The sequence below is a fragment of the Neopelma chrysocephalum genome, unplaced genomic scaffold, assembly GCF_003984885.1.
Source record: "Neopelma chrysocephalum unplaced genomic scaffold, ASM398488v2 Primary Assembly neopelma1_62, whole genome shotgun sequence".
Classification (NCBI taxonomy): domain Eukaryota; kingdom Metazoa; phylum Chordata; class Aves; order Passeriformes; family Pipridae; genus Neopelma; species Neopelma chrysocephalum.
This window is the reverse complement of record NW_020897719.1, coordinates 3459262-3481913: the sequence shown is the minus strand read 5'-3', so window position 1 is coordinate 3481913 and position 22652 is coordinate 3459262. Positions and strand designations below refer to the sequence as shown.

Here is a 22652-nt window from a genome sequence, read left to right as displayed (position 1 = left end):
AAATCACTGTGTGAGTTACAGTTCAGCTGGTCTATCACGTCTTCAGATTTGAAATCTACAAAACTATTTCATCTACTTTCCTTCCTTCTGCATTAACTTTTCCCAGCTTGGTTGAGGCAAAGGTGGAAAAGAAATCATTTATTACGTCACCCATCACACTGATTTCACAGGAAACTATTATTTACAAATGTGGAGCCAAATTCAGTTTGGAACGTGAGATCTATAATGGATTTCCAGCACATTTCACACAAGTTTGACTGTCCAGAGCTCTTGAACTACATTGAATTTCATAAAAGTACATTTCAGAAAATATGAAGAATGCAATGTGTAGAGTCTCGAGAAATACCTTTATTATATTTATAGGCACCAAATGTTCCTGGTAAGTTGTTGGTGATGGTTCACCATTTGCAAAGTTCAATCAGAACAGCAAGTTAAGGAAAGTCAAGCAGAAAAGGTATCACAGAGATTTACATAAAGTCAGTCCTAAAATAATCCCAGTATTCACTCTTGGTAGGTAGGTAAACAATTTCTTTACTCAGCTGAGTGTGGAAAACATAGGAGAGTGATCAGAAACTTACTGATTGCTTCGGAAAGGACCTGTTGCAAGCAGCCTATAACTTGGTCCTTTAAGAACTGGGCTTACTGCCGTAAAACAGTGCTTGCCAGCGTATGTGAGATGAATGGCATCTACAGATAAGATAGTATGCACAGAAATCATATGTATGTGGTTTGAAATCCATGTCCGTGAGTGCTGTGCATGTTTGGGCAAGTAAATCATACCAGTTGTGAAGAAGCTGTTTCTGCACCAAGACATATAACAGATGCTCGAAAATGCCAAGACACAACAGACAGAACTAAATACATTTGGAAACTAACTTCAAGTGCTGCCTTCACATTCTGAATACACTCATCCATTTATAGCCAGCTACTCTAGGATAATATGAACTTCAAGACAGCTTTACTGAACAAATATAACTTTTTATAGAAAGAGTTAATGTGTTCCCCTGTGCACACAAAAAATAGTGGTACTATTCTGTTCACATGCATTTTTGTTCACTGAGAAAACATGCCACACATTGAATCATATTTTCTTTATCTGTCTAGTGGGAAAAAATGCATTCTCCCAGGAACACCTAGGATCTACCTGGCTCTGAAGACTGTTTTAAATGTTCAGTATTCATTCCATAGCCCTAAAACACCTTGCAATAAAAGAAGACCAGAAGACAGAAAGTCAGGATGAACCAAACGCTTCCCCTAGAGCATCCACTGATGATACAGGTATAAGACCAACCATGCTGTCCACTGGTTCAAGGCAAGCAGAACTCCTGCCCTTTGACCTCAGGATTCACCTGAGCGAGCCAGGTTGACATAGCCAATTCTAACATCATGCAAATTTAACACCATCAAAAGTTTGCAGTGGAGTCATTATATTCCAAGTTGTACTGCTATGGAACATGGAAACCAAGTAAAACCTAGTACTATTTCGGCTTGTTTAGTTTTCCCTTCAGTCTCCTTCCTTCACCTTTTTGATCAGCACCCAAAACCACATAGAACTATGAAACGCTCCAGACTGCCTTACAATTTCAGGCAAACAATATGACATACATATAATCTGTAAAATGAATAAGCTTTTCTGCATTGTATTTTTGTAACTATTTTGGTGTCTATTCTATTTAACATTTCATCTAGATGCTCTGTGACTTGAACAAAGATTAACTTTAGAAGAATCATATCAATGCTCTTAAAGACTATCATCCTGCTATTTCCATCCACAAATACACAGCTCTTACCTGTACATGAATAATCATCAATGCGTATATATCCTGTTTTGCAAACACACATAAAGGATCCTGGTGTATTTACACACATGGTATTCTCACGACAGTAGTGCCGTCCTTCAGCACACTCATCAATATCTGTGAACAAGGCAAAGAGGAAAACAAGTAAAATTCAGCAGTGTTCTTTGCAATCTCTCTACACTGTTATTCACTTCCATCAGTAGTGGGCTAAAGAGTTACTTAAATACCAATGTATTTTGGAAAGTTTTTTTGCTTTCTTCTTTTAAAAAAACGGCTTGAAGCATTCAAACAACAGAAGCACCATGAGCTTTCTGTGAACAGCTGTTAGTGGAGTTACAAAGAAGATTACATCGGCTTACATCTTTCCTTTTGAAGTGCCTCTGATGTTGTCCCTATGATTTAAATAACAACAACAACAAAAACCAACAAACCAGTATGACAAACAGCAGACCAACTATCTCAGCACTGCAATGCTATCCATCACTTCACCCTGTACAGTCACTGCAGTCAGCAGTACACAAACACACAACTATACGCACACTATATGCCTTTGATCTAACAGGAACTGTTGTTTGGGAACAAACTGTAAGGAATATGGCAAGATCTGAAATGACACTGGAACTTAGTGTAAGTTCCTCTTAGAACTATAAAGTAGCCAACCAGTATTTTTAATATATATAAACACATATATCTATATCTGTATATGTCTACATACATATGAGTATATAGATACATATATGAAAGGAACCTGAAAGGATCTCATTTATATAAACACCTGCTCTGACAGAAAAACTTGAAACTTGATAAAATACTTGCTGGGGCAGAATACCTGTTACAGCATAAAGTCCTAGAGCAAACTCCAGACATAAATCACTGCAGACATGGACTTCAATACCTTATTGGGTTTGGTACTCTCTTGGGCTGCAAAATTAGACATATTTCTGGTAACAGGTAAGAAATGGTAAGACAGAGAAAGCACTACCGATAACAAAAAAAATTCTGCACAGTATTATTATACTGCAAAGAAGAGAATCTATATTAATTTGGAAGTGCTCAGTAGCACACTGCTCCTGAAATACTAATAATACAGACATCATTGCTGAGACACTCTGTACACCTAGTTATATCATCATGCAATGTGCCACTGAACCTTGTTACCAAAATATGCTAAAAATCAAAAGGGTGGATTGTTGGCTTGGGTTTTTTTTTCCCACTCATTAGATTTGATTTCCTCCCTGTTTTCAATAATGTTTCGGAGTTGAAAATAAAATCCCTGGATGGAAAAGTGTTTTGTTGCAGAGTCTAATGATAGTTCAAAACAAACAACAGAATGTATATATAAACTCAAATCAGGGTTGACTTCTTAATGCTGTGATGCTACATGTCAACAGCATTAAGTTCTGTATTTTACTTCTGCTTAGGTTGTATGCTTACCAATTCTCTCTCCCAATTCTTCTTATCTTCCCAGTGCCTTTAAATCAATAGCTATTTACCAACTGCACTCACTGTCTGCTCTTTTTTTGCCCTTTATTCCTAGAATATAATTTGCCTTCCAGTACAAAGCAATGTGGTACACTGAATACTAGTGATTCTGTAGTAAGTTCTGCAGATTTCATTCAGTTTTGAAAAAAATTCTATTTTCCCCAGTTTCTCTGCCCACTGGATTCTGCTGGAGAAGCTGGGGACAATTGGCTACAAAACATGAAGGTGTCCACTGCAAATGCTGAGGGTGGTTAGACACCCTCATACTACTTTGCACAAATTCAGTTCCTAAGAATTTCATGGCCAATATACTTCAACTGGTTTTCTCTTCTTCCTTTCCCTGAAAGATCTACAGGCATGAAAGAACCACAACTCTATAAAGGTGCTGGCTTGGAAAAGGTAATTTTGCAATTTTTATGTACATGCATACATACACAAATGAACATGTATTTACAGTGACACAATGAGCATACTAAGGCTCAAAACACATTTTGTGATCATCATCTAAGAACACAAAAAAAAAAAGTGAAGGTATCATAAGACTATCACAGAAGCAGCTGGTTTTGCATGGAAAGTGGAATAGGGCACACAAAAGTCCAGTTCACAAAAACAGTCAACAGTTACAACATATGCCTCAGCCTCTACAACAAATGATGCAACTTGTGTCTTTCATAATTTCAGTTCACAATTCCATATTAAATTAATGGTGTTGATTTGTATTTAAGTAACAGCATCAGTCTTCAAGTAATTAGAGGCCTTATGTTCTCAGTGTCAACGGACTGCTGAGAAGCCAGCTTTGGCACCCTCAGAAAATTCTACTTAAAGATCCAAAGCCTCAAAAAAATTAAATAGAACTTTTTGAAAATTATATTAATGATTGCTTTGGCAGGTAAACAGCCACAGGAGACCCAAAATGCCAATAGTTTTTATTTTGCAGTGAAAAAATTAAAGTCAGAGCTTATTTGATTCAAATCTTCTAATTTAGAAGTACTTTAAATAAAAGCTTTCATTTTGCCAACATACCACATATTGTGGTTTTCCAAAATGTTTTATTTATTACTGCCTTTTTTTTTTAAACCTTGCTTGTTCAATTGATATCAGATATAGAAAAAAAAATACAACCCATAATTGATCAGGTGTGGCAGTTTGAGCCACATCAGAAATCCAATTTTCAGGCTTCCCTCACCCCTTCCCACAGTCTATCCCAACACCGAAGAGAAAACTTTCAGGCCAGAGGCTTCTATAGGGGAAGGGGAAAGCATATATACATTTTATTTACACAAATAAATATACTGTACAAACTAAAAGCAACTATATATATATATTACACTTCTATCAGTCCCTTCAAAGCTCGTCCCTCAATTAGTCCAGGAAAAGCCTTTTCAGGCTGATAGGTAACCAGTCTCTCTCTTGTGGGAGTGTTCGGGGCCCCTGAACACTTCCCCATCAACCTTCAGCTGTTTGCTGCAGTCTTTTCTTCTTCATGAAGTCCAAGATAGCTCCAAGTCTGTCCTCCTTGGTTCTGTGTCATTTCTGCTGTGTGATCTCTCTCTCATACCTCGGTTCGCTGCTGCTGTAGTGTAGCTTATCACAGTAGGCATTTGGAATCTTCATTCCTCCAAGTCAGTTTTTGGCTGCCCCCGGCCAAACCTTGGCAAGGGCAACTCTTGAGCCTCTCCCCTCTGGTCCGTCTCCAATTTCGCCTGGGATTCTTCTCCCTAGCGCCGAGCTGCTTCGTTATCAGCCCGTCTCTTGGCTCAGCTTCAATACTAAGCCTTGCATCCACTCCCACTTAACAGTGAGAGAGAAAAGCCCCCTAGCCTTGGCCACAGGCAGCTTGGTCCAGTTATACGCTGTCCCAAGTGCCCAGCTGCAGGGGGGGGAAGAGGGCCTGGGCTCCTCCCTCTTACCTCAGGTGATGCGAATCTCTTCTTTCACAACACACACTCATTTCAATGCTGCCTCCAACTCTGGCCTAGGCAGAGTTGGGGGGCCGCAGGGCTCCCCTTCCCCCCCGGAGGGTGAAAGAAGGAGCCCAGCCACCCCCTGGCCTTCTACACCTACACGCAGCAGACACCAACAGAAAATTGCCAACAGCTTCCGGTGGCTGTGTATGTATGATTTTTCACAGGAGCGAACAAAACAAGCAGTGATTGGCCCTCCAGGGAACACTGCCCTGGCACCCAATCACCTCTGAGCCCCCCGATTGTCGGGGGGGGCCAATCTCAACCCATGACATCAGGTTAACTTTGAAGTGTTTCATTTGAACAAATCTGATTTTTTGTTGGTTTTTTTTCAAATGGATTTGCAAATATGTTGCTCACATTTTTTAAATGCTCAGTGGAAATCAAAAGTCTTTCCCACCCAGCTCTCTATTATTGCTATATCACATGGTTATGTTACATTGGCACCTAAAGACCCTCTACACCAGGGACACACAGCAGATAAGAAGCTGCTCTAGCAAACAGCTTGCAACTTTAATACTAAATAAAGATAATTAATACAAAAAAGGATAAAGTAACAGTTAAATGACAACTAGGCACACAGAGACTGACCACACTAAAAGCATACTATTCCATTCTCCTTTTAGCACTCCGCATGCAAGCTTCAGAAAATTCATGGGTTATGATAAAGACAGTTTAATAGGGAAAGCAAAAGCCACATACACAAGCAGGAATTCATTCACAAATAAGAAATTCATTTACCACTTCCCATTGGCAGGCAGGTGATCAGCATCTCCAGCAGCACAGGGCCCCATCACATGTAACAGTGACTGGGGAAAATTAACACCATCACTCCAAACATCCTCCCCTTCTTCCTCCCCCCCTCCTTTATATACTGAGCATGATATTACATGGTATGGACTATCCCTTTGGTCAGTTTGGGTCACCTGTCCTGGCTGTGTCTCCTCCCAACTTCCCATGCAACCCCAGTTTCCTCGCCAGTGTGGCAGTATGAAAAGCAGAAAAGGCCTTGGCTCTGTGTAAGCACTGCTCAGCAATAATAAAAACATTTCTATATTATCAACCTTGTGCTCAGAACAAACCCAAAACACGGCCCCATACCAATCACTGTGAAGAAAATTAACTCTACACCAGCCAAAACCAGCATGTCACCTTTAGATATAAACGCACAACAGAAAACCTGATGCATTTCAATATCTAAGAAAGCCTACATCATTTATCTTAATTTCCCCCTGCCAGAAAGCCTAGTTAGCATATTAATGCACATTCATGTCTTACTGTTCAGCCAGTAAGATACTGAAGTCAGTTCAATAGGATAAATGCACCACTCCAATGGCTCTACACATACAACAATAAAGGCTTGTGTGCTTCAAGTCTGTGATGTGATACTGAGCCACCAGCTGTGATGTACTAACAACAATGTAGTCATGGAGATCATCAACCTGCTCTGTTCCCAGTGGAACAGATAAAAGGGGCACCTCTGGGAAAACTGGTTAGTGCGAAAGTGTTTGGAATCTGCACTTCAATGATTTATTTATACTTGCAAAAACACCAAAGATGGAAAAAAAACCTGCCTTTCTTTATCCCCCCAAGCACTTGAACAAAATTTATGCAAAATATATAACCAAAAAAATGTTTCCCTGTATTCCTTCCTCCTGCACCCTAATGAGTTTGCTTCCCCAGAGTAAAATTCCCAGTTATGTTTTACAATCCCACGAATAAGAAGAGAACTTGACCTGCAATCTATAAATCATTGTTGACCAAAGCCTCACACTAACAAACAAAGCCTCTCCTTAGGCCTCCCTATACATTACTGCCTTTATCCATCACAAAAGCCTACCAGAACAAATGAGTCTGGTACTAAGTCAGTAAATACAGGCTGTTAAGAGAAGAGGTTATTTCCAGAATTGAGGATCCTTTATGGATAGTATCCTGCCTCCAGCCATTTCCCTTAAAACTCAATAGTGACTAACACCAGTGATCTCCCTGGTTGCACTTACAGAGCTATATGATGGCCAGGGAGATGCTCTTGCAGGATTTTTGCAACAAATAAATAAACGCCTAGGAAGAGAGGGAACAGGAGCAGGCAAAGCTTTATTTATAAAAAATTATTTCATAAGTGCATCAAAAATTACCCTGTGCTCTACAAGAGCACAGTAGATTAGACCTACAATTTCAAAACAAAACAAATAAAATCCCCATGGTATTATACTAATGAAAGATTCTTTCTGCACAGCCTATAAATACCAAGCCCCACATTCACCTGCTCAGCAGATGTTACTCAACTGTTAAGTGACTATAAAAGAGGAAAAAGAACAGTGACCGATCATAGCAATCAACACCATTGAAAAAGTAAATGTGGACTTAAAACCTTTAAAGCAAACACAACCTGTCCTGTATCCTGGACAGGATCACAAAGGAAAAAAAGTTCTGTCCTTTTACTTTCTCTTTGTCATTCCTCCACTGACAAGTCCTTCTTTTCTCACCTTTTCCCTTTGACTTCAAGCTTCTCTGCTGTTTTCCTCCCTCAGATAATTTTTACCTGAGTAGGTTTAGTCCTGTCTGCAGATTTCTCTCACCTATCCCTCCTCCTGTGTTCAACCCATCCCTTCACCAGCTCTTACTCTTTGAAAGAAAAAGAACAGACCATAACTTTGAGGCAAGGTTCCACGAGCTTACACATCTGTGAAAGTATTGGGCTTTTTCCTTCCACCATCAAACACACTAACTCATCCTCAAACTCTTCCTTCCCAACTGCTCCAGTGTTTAGTACACCAAAACTTCCCAGCTCATTGCTCTAAAAAAAATACTCCAAGTAGGGTCTCTCTCACTTCCCTGATCATATTCCCAAGGTCCTATTCTCTTCAGGGCCCGTTCAGTGTCACCTACAGCCTGGTTTCGGTATCTTGTGTGCTTTGATTTCCATAAAACTATCCTCCTATATGTCTCTTCTTGCGCATATGTTTTCTCACTTGCTAAGAGGACAAAATATCTTGGGGCTCCAGCACAGTCCTTGCTCCTCCTCCTCTCACTACTATTTCTAGGCTCTTCATCACCTGGCAAGCCTATGGTTTAACTACTACTGTTACTCCAGTCAGTCACAAAACCATCACTTCACTTGTGTTTTGCTTTGCTCTGTCAAATCCACTGCAGCAGTTTTTCCAACTGACATATTTCATAAAGGATGTAAAACATCAACTTCAATCAAAATTGTGTATTTTTTCACAATCTCCCACATTATTTATTTCAGCTGACAGCACCACTATAGTCATTACCACTCCTACCCTCTATAGATAATTTTTGACTTTTTCTTCTCTTAACCCCCTGTGCCTTTGGTGTTGCCAACAGCCAGTAAAAAGCCTTGTTCCAACAGCAAAATTTCTGTAAAAAAGAGGTAACATACACACAATCTACCTCTGAAACTGGGGTTTTTGTTTTGGAGGATTTTATTACTTTTATTTATGCCAACTTTTCTACAGCTGTGTGTCCTCCCTCAAAGAGAAAAGCACTAAAGCGTAAGGAATCACAATTGTGAAGCAACTTCAAGACCATACCTGTGGTGGGGGGAAGCAGTTTTCTCCCCTAGAGGTACAAAATGGTGAACCCCCAGGGGGTGGTGACCCTGGAGTTAAGCCAATGAACGCTCCTGCAAAATATAAACATATCACTAAGACCGGAAGAGAAGAGTTGTTGAAGGAGAGGTGGCCATGTTGTAAGGCCACGAGGAGCAGGGGCAGGAGCCCCTTGGGGGCTCTGGCCCTCCCCAGCCCCCGGCTGGGGGCTACAGGGACTTGGAACAGTGTAAGGCTGGGCTAGGTACCTGTAGCTATGAGCTGGGGGATGTTTCTTCACCGTGAGCAGCAGAAGCGGCAGCAAGAACAGCACTGACCAAGGGAAGGTGGCAGAGAGCAAACAGATAAGAACTGAAGAAGCAGCAGAAACAGCACATAGCCAAGGAAGACACAAAGTTGTCTGAAGGAAAGAGAGCCAGCAGCAGAGAGAGCAGAACTAAGTTCTACAGAGAGAGAGTTTTGGGGGTAAGAACTGAACCAGAACCCCCAAACTCCTTTGAGATCCCTTCTAAAATGGAGGGGGTGGACTCCTACTGAATGGAAGTCCTAAAATGCAGCATGCACTGCAAAGAGAGGAGCTGAGAAGCTCTTAGGCGTCCTGGAGCTGGATGGGGACAGCCGATGGAATGCGGAGGAGGGTTCCCTCCCCGCTGCTGCCAGCTTGGCAGTTTTGAGTCAGAGCATGGGGGCTCTGCAAAGGGGGCTTGAATCCCCTGAAGATAGGGACTGTCACGAAGACCCCTGTGCTTCGTGGTATGACATAGTGAAGTGACCTTTGTCCCGGTGAACACAGCCTACGGAAGAGAAGACCCTCGCTTGGAGTCGAAGGGCCATGAGGGCTTGGATATCCCCTCCTGTGTACTGGCAGAGATCCAGCTACAGCTGCTGCATGGAAGAGAGAAAGAGAAACTGCTGCCCTAGTGACTGCTGCTATGAGAGTGGAAAGGATCTTTTTCTTCTTCCCTCCTGGACTTTTATTTGGAAGGGAGAGGAGATTTGATCCATTGTAAATACTGATTTATCATAGGAGATAGTTAAGATTATGTGTATAATGTATTATAATGTTTATGTGATGTGTACAGTCATTGTAATATAATCCTTCCCCCATTTTGAGTCTCATGTGGTGTCTGGAAACCCATCTCACACTGGGTTGAGATGTGGGAGGGGGGCTAGAACTAGGGAATTGGATTTTGGGGCTCTCAAACCATGACAATACCCAACATACTGAGTTAAAGCACACAAAAATAACCTCAAGTATACACAAAGACCAAGGAGAAAAAACAAAATAACCTTCCACTATCCCTACCATGCTGCTCCCAACAAAGAACTTGGGTTGCTAAAAACTCACTGTAACAATGCATAAGGAAGGTAAGAAGAACTGGACAGCTACTTGTGTATATTGATTTTTATTGAATTATTAAAAGACCTTTACAGTATCTGGGTGAGTTGCCTTATTAGTGTTAGCATTATTGTAATTAAACTAATAAGAGGTTGTTATATCTTGACTAGACTGCTAAAGCTTCAATTAGACTAAAAATAAATTCTAATTATCGAATCTTCACACAAGGCGTGTTCTTTCCTAGCCCATAACTAAACTGCACAGATAACACATATACACACTGTACAAATCTTGGTGATTCTCCCTTCACGCTATTTTCAGTCTCTAATCTTTGCTTAAGTTCATGATTTCTCTGTCCATCTCCTGTAGCCAGAGAGGGGGCCATTAAGACAGAAAATATTCTTGAAATAAAAGCAGTCACTCAAGGTCTACATTCCTTGACAGATGCTCTATATAGCTTTGAAAGGACACAAATACATCATTACTGTGTTTCAGATATATCATTTTTATCAGTACAAAGAGTTGTTTTTATTTCAACTTGCCCCAGTTTTTGGAAAGGAAGACAGACTTAAGATAAAACTGTCCTTGTTAAAACATGCAGTAGGAGATATTGTTCAATGGCTACTTGTGAATGTGAGACTTGCAAGAAAATGAAGTCCTCATCTCAGTCTCAAAAAAACCATCGCTGGACTCCAAACACATTCTATGGTTCTAAAAATATATATCACAGGAAATTTTTGAAAACAAATACTGTCTATCATCATGTAATGTTTTACTTGGCAAACTGCATCTTCTTACTATTTAATATGTTTTAATTAATTCATATGGTAGTGTATACATGACAAAAAAAGTAATTATATGCCGTTATCCATCAGACATGAAAGCATCCCAGGAGACCTTTCCTTAGGCACCAAACAACTAGTTTAATGCTGTTGCATACTGATAATAAAAGGGATGTTGTATATGATTAATTAGTGAATTCCAAAAATCAGAGCAACTTACTGAGATTCCAGTTCATGACCTTCAGCACTGCACTTCATGAGAAATAGGTCTTTAAATCTGAATTGCAAAATAATCTTTTTCTTTTTCTATTTTAGTATGACAAATTCTCATAATTTTCAACTGTGAATGTCAAGAATTTCAAAATACCACTCTTAGTGGTTTTGTTTTCCCCTATTTTAAAAGGGTAATAAGGAGCATTAATAATTTTGTATAGAAACTACAAATATGTATGAGATTGTTATCAGGAAGAGACAATGCAGATTGTACTGCATTGATGTATTTAAAACTCCTTGGAAGGCAGAACCCGTAAGCAGTGATAAGGCCCCTGTGGGTGTATTAGACTGCATTTGGAGTTTGGGTAGGGTCTAAACCATGCAGCACATTTTTGCAAGCTATTCAGTAGATTACTGCCTCTTTTACAGAAAGAAGTGGTGAGCAATGCCAAAGTAGAGTATAATAACAGATACAAACACTGCTATTGCTCTGTACTATTCATAAAAGAATATTTATTTTAAATTTAGCTTGCCTTAATGTAAGGTATTTCTGGGTCTTTCTTACAGCTCTTGGGGATCCAGCCTCTATGCATTGTTAAGACTATGTCACACTTTTAGACTGAGGTTTTAAAAGTTGCAAAAGAAACCCAACCAGATGGCAGTGGGAACTTTTCAGCACAGTGAAAGCACCTAATTATTTCAATAGTCACCTCCCAGCTACTAGTGAAAACTGGAGCAATAAGCAAAAGGAAAACAAGAACAAAACTAAGGATTTGGTTTCTTTTCTCTTTTCCTCACAGGTTGCAGATTTAATTAATATATGAAAACTTTAACCTTAATTTCTCATTTAAAACCAAAATGAATCATATGTTTTTAATGCTGGTGGAAAAGGGCTGCTCTCAGTACAATAATGCCTCTCCTTACCAGGAACAAGTAGCACAGAGGAGTTTAAAAGATTTTTCAAGAAGGTCCCTTTATGTGACTAGTTTCAGCTTTGTTTTTAATTGTAGTAAAATCACTGTCAGTCCCGGATATGGGTGGATGATAGAATCAGTCTGAACGTAATTCCTGTAAAAGTAAATAAAATCTAATAACACTAAATCACTTCCTGCAATTTGTACATGTAGAAGTGGTGGAACTATCTGTACCCCAATATGCACCATGCTTTATAAACTGCTATGAAGGACACTACTTGTACACTTTAAGTCAGGAATATGCTTTATTATTTTCCTGAATTAGAGCCATGGCAGACAAGAAGGATTTGCCCCACTCTGACACATTGATACATTAAAACTTGATAATTCTTGTCTAGATAATTCTTCATATTTAGATTTCTCAGCAACATAATAATGGAAATAAGATGATGCTGCCTTTGATGAGAAAAAATATTAATAATTGATAATACATAATTCTGTTTAATATTAATGTTCCATTTTAATAGTAATAATATTTAATTAGTTTTTAATAGAAATTTGGAAATAACATTCTGCCCTCCTAGAGCAAAAGTTTTTCTTTTTGCTTGATTAGTTTTCCAATCCAACCCCAAATGACAAGGTAATGAATCAAACACTGCCAGTTGATGAAGATGGAAATCTTTGTTTCTTAGCTATATGTCATACTATTGTCACATTTCAGTTACAAAAAAGAATTTACGTATGAAGGGAGAAGCTTAGGTAACCTTCCCAGGTTCACAAAACTAACAGTACTGTAGAGTTCCTATGTAGGACTCTCACCCAAAAAATACAGTGCATACCATGAAGACAGAAAAGCTAGCAAAAAGCCCAGTATTGGTTATTAAAGACCCAGAGGTCTTAATAGAATATATTTTAATACCCTGGGGTTTATCTCCATTACTTACACTCTTACCAATATTACACCTACTTTAACAAAAAATACGTTGTTGATAACTGTACTTGGCCAATACAATGCAACACATATCCTACTGCAATTTGATTATTACTATTTATCTCTTAAAAGATTTTTTTCTTGTCACTGCAATCTGTGAAGTCATATTAATTTTGAAAACGTAATTTATTTTTGTAATCCAGTAGTTAAAACCAATAAGACTAACAGTAAGATTAGGTAATTAGGTAAGTGAAGAAGTGTAATCCTTATATTGTTGGGGAGGAGGGCTGAATAATGCATTAGAAATTTTATGCAACCACAGGGATAAATCAGTAAGTCTTTCCAAACAGAATGAGAACATACAACTCTGAGCTAATGGAAGCCTGATGAGGTCCAACTAAGTGGCATTTCTGACATGCTTTAAACATCTCTGGAAACAGACAATTTATCCTATTAGACTGCTTACTTCCCTCCACTGACAATGATTCAAATCAAGCCAGCTTATTCAAAAGCAGATTTATTAACTGAAAACCTTCTCCCCTCAAGGAACAGTCATCAGTGAAGCTGATGCAATTCCCAAGGCAAAGTCACTCAGTCTTTGGTCTAATTTCATCTGCTACACTTGAAACTGGGACAAACATGACAACAGCATGTCAACAGCAGAGAAGCTACAAGAGTTACCTAGGAAAAAGGATAAATCAGAATATAAATGGAAAATGGTTTCACAAAAACTTGTTTAATATTACTACATGATCCCAAACTGTTAAGTTAGCTATGTTGTGTACTGTGCAACTAGTACAGATATATTTCCAAATATCAAAAAATAAACATTACGATCCACACACCCATAAGGTAAATTTGTGATGGCTAAAGAGTTGACCCTGGTCAGCAACTTAGCATCCACCAGCTGCTTCCTCACTCCACTGTCCAGTGGGATGAAGGACATAATGAAAAAGCAAAAGTGAGAAAAAACTCATGGGTTGAGATAAAGACCATTTAATAAGTGAAGGGGGGAAAAGGGGGAAAAAGTGATTCAAAGGCCATCACTCTCCAGCTCCCACCAGCAGATTGGTGCCCAACCAGTGTCTAAACAACAGTCACCCCAGAAAGAGTACATCTGTTTTTACTGCTGAGAATGATGTCACAAACTTAAAACACAGCACCATACAGACTGCTGTGAAGAAAAATAACTCTATTGTGGCCAAAATCAGTATGTGATGTAAAATGGCCTCTGCACCAGGCAAAATACTCGGTTTCCTCAGGTCATATTCTGTCTTGGTCTTTACAAAAAGAATACTGCATTCTCCTGTCTTCTTTCTTAAGCCTGCTCTCCTCGCCATTTAACCAGCAATCCTTAGCAACACTTCTGAAGTGATATCAGATTTTGCACAGAAATAGATGAAATATACTCCACTAGATGCATCAGGATATCTTGGTAGCCAAGAGTCACAAATTTTATCCTTAAAAACCCTTTCAGCGTAACTCCACCATCATAAATGTAGTGGGCCTTAAACACTATTTGCAATATATATTGGAGGGTGATCATCGTTTGAGATTACTGCAGGTGTTGCTTTGGGAAAAACTAATTACACTTCATCAGAACATCTGTTTTTGTAAAATGTTCATGTTAGGTTGTACACCAAGGATGCTATATTTAAAAGCACCTACATCTGGGCAGCACAGCATAATCCATACCAAACCTGCCCACAAAGTATCTGAAACTTCATAATAACCTGAGGCAAAAAATAGATTTCAAAGTATTTGGAATAAGGCTTACAGCAAGTAAATGAAGAAATCCCAGTTCTTTAACTATTGCTTTACACAGTCCTCCAAGGGAAAGCTAATTGTGACATAAATATTAACAAATGCTACATTTATAAAACAGAAAGTTATCTACCATAACAGTATCTAGGGACATCACACAGCTTTGGAAAAGCATAAGTTCTTTCTAGGACAGAAGCCAAAGCCTTCCACCATTCAGATGAAATTTATGCAGCTTTTCCAGACCCACACTGAACCCAGCTTTGAATACTTTTATATTTGTTCTTCTACCTTAAGGAGAAGTTCTGCCAATGGGACCATCATTACTTCTGTTTATTCTTTGAATTTTAACAGTGCTGAGGCACAAATCAGGATTGTATTTAGTGAAATTTGGCTCTAACACAGAACCAGTGACATGCAATTTTGTAAAATATTTGAAGTTTGTGAAGTGCAAACATAGAAACAGCTCTCATACCTATGGGCTCCAACCACTACAAGAAGCCTTCTCTGAAAGCCTTTGTGTTTACTTGACATTTCTACACATGATGTTGCTTGCAATTAAAGCCACAATAATGTCAGAGTGAAGAAAGGCCATCTGCTGAGAAAGGGAGGTTGGGACTGTTTCAACCTTTCAAGCCGAGGCACAGGACTCTAAAAAGACTTGGTGTTACACTATTGCTATTGTGCCCTTCTCTGTTACTTAGTTTAGTAATAAGGTAAGAGTCACTTTCCAGAAATAAAAAACCTCAATGCTCAAAGAGATATTTGGACTGGAAAAACGGTTACAATACTAAAAGCCCAACTCTGAAGAAGCATGGATCTTTCAATCCCCTGTCCCTTCTCTTCCATAAAAACAATCTTAAAGCTTCAAGTTGTAACCTTATTTTCAGTCCTACCAGCACATGACCCTCATAGTCAGGGATGGACAGTCATGGCCAGGTCTGGACCCATGTACCAGCTGTGCATAGTTAAGTGTGGTGCCTACACTGCAGCTACAGCACGTAACCAGCAGCAAAGCCACGCTGTTTTTCCTGCTGAGGTAGCTTCACCCTTGGCTGGGAGAACCTCTTATGGAAGGAACCCAACCTCCTGAGCTTTGCTCACACTGGCACATCTTCTTAATGGAACTTACTCCCCTTAGCTTCAATGAGACCAAGTGTTCCTGGAAAAGGAACATTTTTAAGTGAGAATTTAATGCATTCAAACACAGTAATATGGAAAATTATTATTTCTTTGTAAATAATGTGTCCCAAGCTTTTATTCACTGTCCTGGTTAGAACGGCTGGGACCAATTCATCCCTGGATGGGTGTAACCCAAAACTGTGTATTCTATAGCCTCCATGCCATTTCCCAAAAACTGCTGTCAGTAGAGGCCTGCAAGGTGGGAAGATGTTCCTGTACCCTTTTATGGAATTCCCCGCTCTGATATCCTTATATGGAATTCCCCGCTCTGATAAGAGGGACTGAGCATCCACATGCCCTTTTATGGAATTCCCTACTCTGAGGGAGGGACTGAGCACTCCCGCCTGAACTGGAGAGTATATAACTGGGAGTTTCAGAGCCTTGGGGCTCTCTCTCGTGGGACCCAGAGGAAGACAGCAGACCACCGCTGCTCCCAACCAGGCTGAGACCACCACCCTCGACTGGACTGCAATCACCACTTCTGACCAGACTGCAGCAGCTCTCCCACCAGCAGGTTTATTCCCTCTCCCTTTGCTTTGGACTCGGGGGGTGGGCCAAGGTACACCACTTTTGTTCATACCCCAGGGTGCTGGGTTTGTACATTTGGGTTTTGTGGATTAAAACCAATTGTCTGTCTGTATAATTGTACTTATTGCATTATTTTAATAAATTGTTATTCTGACTTATAAATCTCTCTTTTGAATTGAGTTCATTTTGCCTTGCTGGTTAACTTTTAAACCAGCACATTCACTTACACCCATCCTCTGAAAGCAGTTAAGCAGATTGATAATTACCATCCAGAAACAATGTTATTTACCTATACAGAAGCAATGGGTCCAAGAAATCTTTTCAAAAAATCATCATATTGAAATATTGTATTGCACAAACTGGTAAATGTACTTAAAATATAAATCCATCGGCCTCACATATGATAATCTACTTTGTCCTCATCAAACATTTCACCCCCAATGTTGATCAAAAAACTTCTTTGCTTTTTTTTTTTGGCTTATGGCATGCCTGGGAATTTCCACACAAAGCAACAGACTAATTTGAGTGACCCGAAGATCACTAAGAAGGCATATTTTGTTTTTCTGCTTTCATTCAGAGGAGTGACAATAGAGCCACAGAAAAAATCTTCTCAAAGCACCTGATTTCACCATAACTCCATTGCTACAGTGATCTCCTCAAACAGGAAACGGCTTGTGAGTTCCCAGAAACGCAAATCCAGAGCCTAAGCCACAGCATAGTCTCCAGGGGCTATGGGATAAAAAGTGGTTGATGCTCAAAGTTATACAGCAGGTCCTGATGTCAGATGCCTGCTGGAACATGATGAGGGGCAAGGGATTTGTTTCTGTATGATATTTAGTTCTAATTCTCAAAACCGGCTTCAATCAGAAAGCTTACCATAAACATTAAGTAGAGATGTATATGAAGCAGAATTAATGATACACTCCTTTCCTGAAAACAGACACGAATTCTCAAATTTAAATCTACAGATGAGCATTCCCACTGACATTAACACAGCTACTAACTCAAGCAAGCTGCAGGCATTAACTTTGTCACAGTTCAGCCAAAGGAACAACTTTAAAAGGCCTTGATTCTTCCCATTTATTGTGCATCACCAGAGAACAATGCAGGCATTAGGTGGGACTGCAGAGTACCCTAAACTCTACTCATTGATGCTTGACTTTCAATTTTATCTGAACCAAACTGCTTATTAGTCAAAGCCCATTCTGCTGCCAGCACTTAAGCTTCATGGTAAGAATGGCCTGACAGCACACTGGCATTATATGTTTGCAGAATCAGGGTTTTCATGAGGAACAGCAACAGTTAGCACAAACACTAAGAAACTGTGAAGTGGACTTTGGCTTTTGCTGCTGGAGTGGGGATGGGGTTTTTTCACCTGATTATGCTCGATTGTAAAGATGATTCTCTTCTTATTAAGTGGCTTGTTGCTCCCTGATACCATAAGAGCAATTCAAATAATAAATCTTTACTCAGTGTGATTAACAATACTAGTCTAGTATTTCTTACTTCCTGGGGAGAGAGAACAGAAACAGGCAGCAGTGAAAAAAGAAACTAACTGTTATACTCTTACGTTTTTCAAATGGTTGACTTTTAGATTGCCTGAGTATCTGAATATCATGGAAAAAAAAGGAAAAATTTTCTATCACAGAACCACAGAATATGCCCAGTTGGAAGGGACCCACAAGGATCATCAAGTCCAATTTTTAGCTCCACACAGGACCAGCCCCAAGAGTCACACCACGTGCTTGAGAGGATCACCCAAACGCTTCTTGAACTCTGTCAGGCCTGGTGCTGTGACCACTTCCCTGGGAAGCCTGTGCCAGTGCCCAACCACCCTCTGGAGCAAGAACCTTTTTTTAATATCCAACCTAAAACTGACACAACTTCAGGCCATTCCCTCAGGTCCTGTCACTGGTCACCACAGAGAAGATAGAAGCATGTTTCTAATTCAAGACCTCAGTCATATTAACTGGTCACCTCCATGCTGATCAGGTTTTTTATTTTTTTTTAAGAACTTAATTGAAGAGATTAGTTGATCAACATGTTGCATGCCTAATTCATTGCGCTGAATAGGTCTATCCCTTTGACAACTTATGAACCAGCACATTCATTCCAAAGTAATTTAAACAACAGAGCTAAGCATTTGTACAAAGTATTACCTTCACAGTAGGCATTGTCTTCTCGAAGTGCTCGGAAGCCATCTCGACAGCTACAGACAGCTCTGTCGTCTAGGTTTCGGCAGACGGAATGCTCCATACAGTTATGTCCTTCAGTGCAAAAGTCATGGCCTGTATAGAAACAAGCATGATTGAGGATTAAAAAGAATCCAGGGATTATAAAACATTCCTGTCAAAGACAGTTCTATCTTTTTCTGTTAGGTCAAAGAATACCTTTCTATTGTCTGTGAGATATAGTAAAATAAATTGTACCAAGCATGAAATGGATGAAAGGAGTAGTAAAGGCCACAAGAACAGACCGTTTCTAGGTCTTCAATTCAATTTCAGGTTATGGCATTGATCTGAAGCAGCTGGATAGCTGGCTTGCTTAAATCCCCTTACTGTCTCCTTGTCATTCTTAAGTATTTTTACAGGACACATCTTAATTATATATTTCTTGTCATTTTTTTTTTGTTTGAACATTTATAAAAGAGCTCAATAGCTTTGGACACTCAGCATCTCACTTATTAGCGGGATTACTTTTTTCCTAGCATTTTTTGTTCCCAGGTGTATTTGTAAAATCCTTCCACATTTAACCAGAAGTCTTTGATTAACATTGACTTATTTTGCTTTACTCTTCCCCTTATCTCTTCCTTTCAAGCTCCATTGACTGAATACTCTTCCCTTATTGCATCATCCTTTCCATTCCAGAGAACTTTATTTTTAAAATCTCACCTTTCAGCCATCCCTATTTCCTATTTTCCTATTTTTTCTTTTCCTTTTTACTGTGACCATTTTTCATTGCATCTTAATTAAATATTTTTAAGATTATGAAGTTCTTTTCCAGGTTGGAAACTCAGTAGGTTTTCTTTAAAATGTATTCTGTTTGCTCTCATGAAATTTAATGATGCTATGTTGCTGAACACCATTAAATCATCCTTTATTGTGTTGAAATCTAGCTGGTTGTAGTAACTGACTTGAAGCTTCTAGTTTCCACATCTGTATATAAAGGTGTGGAGCTTGTCTTCTTCATTGTTTTATCGTTAATTTCATTTGTTTCAAGTTTTCTTCTTTCACTGAAGTATTGTAATTGGTCAAGCAACAGTACTGTTTTTCAATAACTATTTTCTTCTCCCAAAACCATGGGAGAACTGGGGAATATGGGTCAGGCTCAGGGAACCAGGAGTGGTATAACAGCAACAGCTACAGAATGCAAGCTGGAATCAGGCTGTAACACAAGACTCTTGCAAAATAGAAAAAAAGTATTTTTTAGCAGTAAAGATTATTATTTTTATCACTCCACCTGGTTTCTTCTTCATACTTTGCTGTGAAAGAGCTTCCTCCCCTAACCTCACAGAAGCTTAGTTAAACAAGCACTCCAAGAAGTACAGAGTGCGTGGGGATCAGGTCAAAGTGGTCTTTTGCACTTGGACAGCTCAGGAACAGTGTGAAGCCACAGGAACAAAGCAAAATAAGACAAGGAAACAGAAGAGCCTGTAAAGGCAGAACGTTTTGGTATTGAGACTCAGTGACATGGTCATGTTGGAAACATCACAGACCTACTGTGATGAGAGCCTAATGTTTTTCTTTCTCTCTTTCCTGCTGTGGATTGTCCCTCTATAGATATGCTTAGGTAATGTTACTACCACAGCTACCACACTGCTGGTATCTAACACAGGACATTAAGGAGCAAAATGCTCTACCCTTTTACTGTGTTAGAGGGTCTTCAATACTCCTTGATGACAGCAGAAGTGTGTGTGTATGTGTCAAGAGCAACCTCTGGCCATAGCAACATCTACTCTTTGCCTTTTTTTCTCCTTCCCATTGAATCCTGAGTTCACAGCAAAGTAATATTCTGGATTTCCTGGCCTGTATTGGATTGTATCAGATTTTGGCATTAACTAACTAAGAAGATACCTGTCACCAAAGAAAGGATACAGGTCATCCAGAAACGGTGAGGGCTTTTTTACTGATTTTTTGGTATTCTTAAGATTCTCGACACTTATGCAGCAGCTGTATTAATAAGCAAAATACAGGCTGCTAAATAACAGCCTACAGCAACTTCTTGTTTAAAGAATAAGATCCTCAGCTCATAAGAGGCCAAGCTAGCACAGTTCAGGGAGGATTGAAAACGTTCAGAAAGCACTCAATCAAAAGATATTTTCCAGCTACACCAGGCACAAGAAACAGAATTTTCTCTAAGCCACTGAAGATTTTATAGAAAATTATCATTAAAAAATCCTTTTTGACTGGGACAGACTGCAAGACCTATCTCCTCTTAAATTCTTTTTTCTTTCTTATCTCTCGGCTTGATGTCATTAATCATAACCTTCATGTTTGCGCTGAGTAGCACAGAAACAACTATAGCTGCAGTCTTACTTTCACTGAAGTATACCTAAAATCAGTCCAAGAGTCTAACATCATCTTTCATGCCAGGTATCAATTCATCTTATTTAGCTATAGAAGAAACAGACGTAGTCACTTCAACATGCAATTGCTCATAGCTTTGAAGATACCAGTATAAGTCCAGATCAAAAGAGAGGGCCAAGGACACAGAGCACTTCCTATACCTCTGTCCCTTGGTAAGGATCAGACTGGGCGTAACACAAAAAGCATATGCAGCATACGAAATTATTCCCTAAAGCTCCTGCTTATAGATCCAGACTACAAACACAAACAGGTAAACAAGTTACTCAAGTATTTGAAGAACTGCATAGCATGAACAGTTCTTTGAAAGAGAAATCTCAAAGCACCTCAGAAAGATGCAGGTGAACATGGATATTAATCCAATCCCATTTTGTTTGGACACTGGAGTGGGTGATGGGTATTAAATCACTAATTATATATATGATTTCTTTGACTTTGCACTCATTTTTGGCTGGAATAAAACACATAAATGTTTCACAGAATTTACACTACTAGGCATTTTACAAACAATTTTCAGATCACACAGTGCAGTTGTTACCTATTCAGCTTCCTAAGATTTACAGTGATATCATGCATATGAGTGTCCTATTCAAAATTATCAGGAACAAAGTCTATATAATCTATAAGAATGGAAAATTACACTGAGCTTATATGTGTCCTGCTCACTGAGCTTATATATATCCTGCTATTACCTTACCTTTACAGATTTTGCAGCAACTGTGAGATAAGGGGATCTGCTGAGATTCTGGGCAGTTCAAAGCTGTACAGCTGTCTTTCGGAATACGCTGCATTTTGTGGTCCTGTTAAAGTGAGGGAATTGATTAATACTGTGAGATAGGAAATAAAGAAAATTATAACTTTAGTGGAGTTTTAGCATTGTAACATACCAAAAAAAGCTGTCTAGTCCAAACTCCAGATACCTTCAAAAACCATTTGAGAGGATAACATAGCACAATAGAAGCATCAGGAACTCCCCTATACTCAAACCTTTTCAAGGAAGCAAAAGTGTGGCAACAACTCTCATTCTTCTCTTATCTTATCTGTCAAGCAACTTGCCTCAGAAGTTTCTCTTAACATTATGCCTGAAAGAGTAACAATTATTTCTCAAAAACTGAGGCAGTAGATTCCAGAATCAAGGGTCCTCATAATGAATACTCTAAAGAAGCTTGTTATTTATACAGCAAGTAAAATCAAACTGGAATATCTCTGTTCTCACTGCTGTGGTAGTAACACTGAAGGAAACTGGCACTGAGTCCCTATCAGGAAAGAGAGGGTTTCTCAGCTAAGTTTTCATCAGGCATCTGGAAATGTACAATACCACAAGATGGTATCTGAATATCTTCAGGCACTCAGTGCAGGTCACATGAAGTCACTGCAGTATGACCACACAAAATGATTGCCTTAGCAATCTGGCTACCACAAATGTGCCACCTTTAGGACCTAAATAATGTGTTTTGCAGTGCTCTAGTCATGATATGGCAAAGAAAGAAAACAAGGCAAACAACAGCATGTTCCTTAGAGGCATCTGCCTTAAAATAAACAATCTAGTTAAAATAAGAGCTCAATGAACTCAGGACCCTGCATTTCTGCATGCAAGGAAAG

General features: G+C 39.2%; 1 protein-coding gene across 1 annotated transcript in view; it reads right to left on the bottom strand.

Annotated features, from left to right (window-relative positions):
• The window catches only part of NELL2 (neural EGFL like 2), a 152252-nt gene that overhangs the window by 62884 nt on the left and 66716 nt on the right, over window positions 1-22652 (bottom strand). Inside the window, exons 11-13 of the mRNA XM_027682182.1 lie at window positions 21748-21850; window positions 18627-18755; window positions 1791-1916 (exon numbers count right to left, since the gene is read on the bottom strand). Of these exons, the coding sequence (XP_027537983.1) occupies window positions 1791-1916; window positions 18627-18755; window positions 21748-21850 (358 nt within the window). The remainder of the gene's footprint in view (window positions 1-1790; window positions 1917-18626; window positions 18756-21747; window positions 21851-22652) is intronic.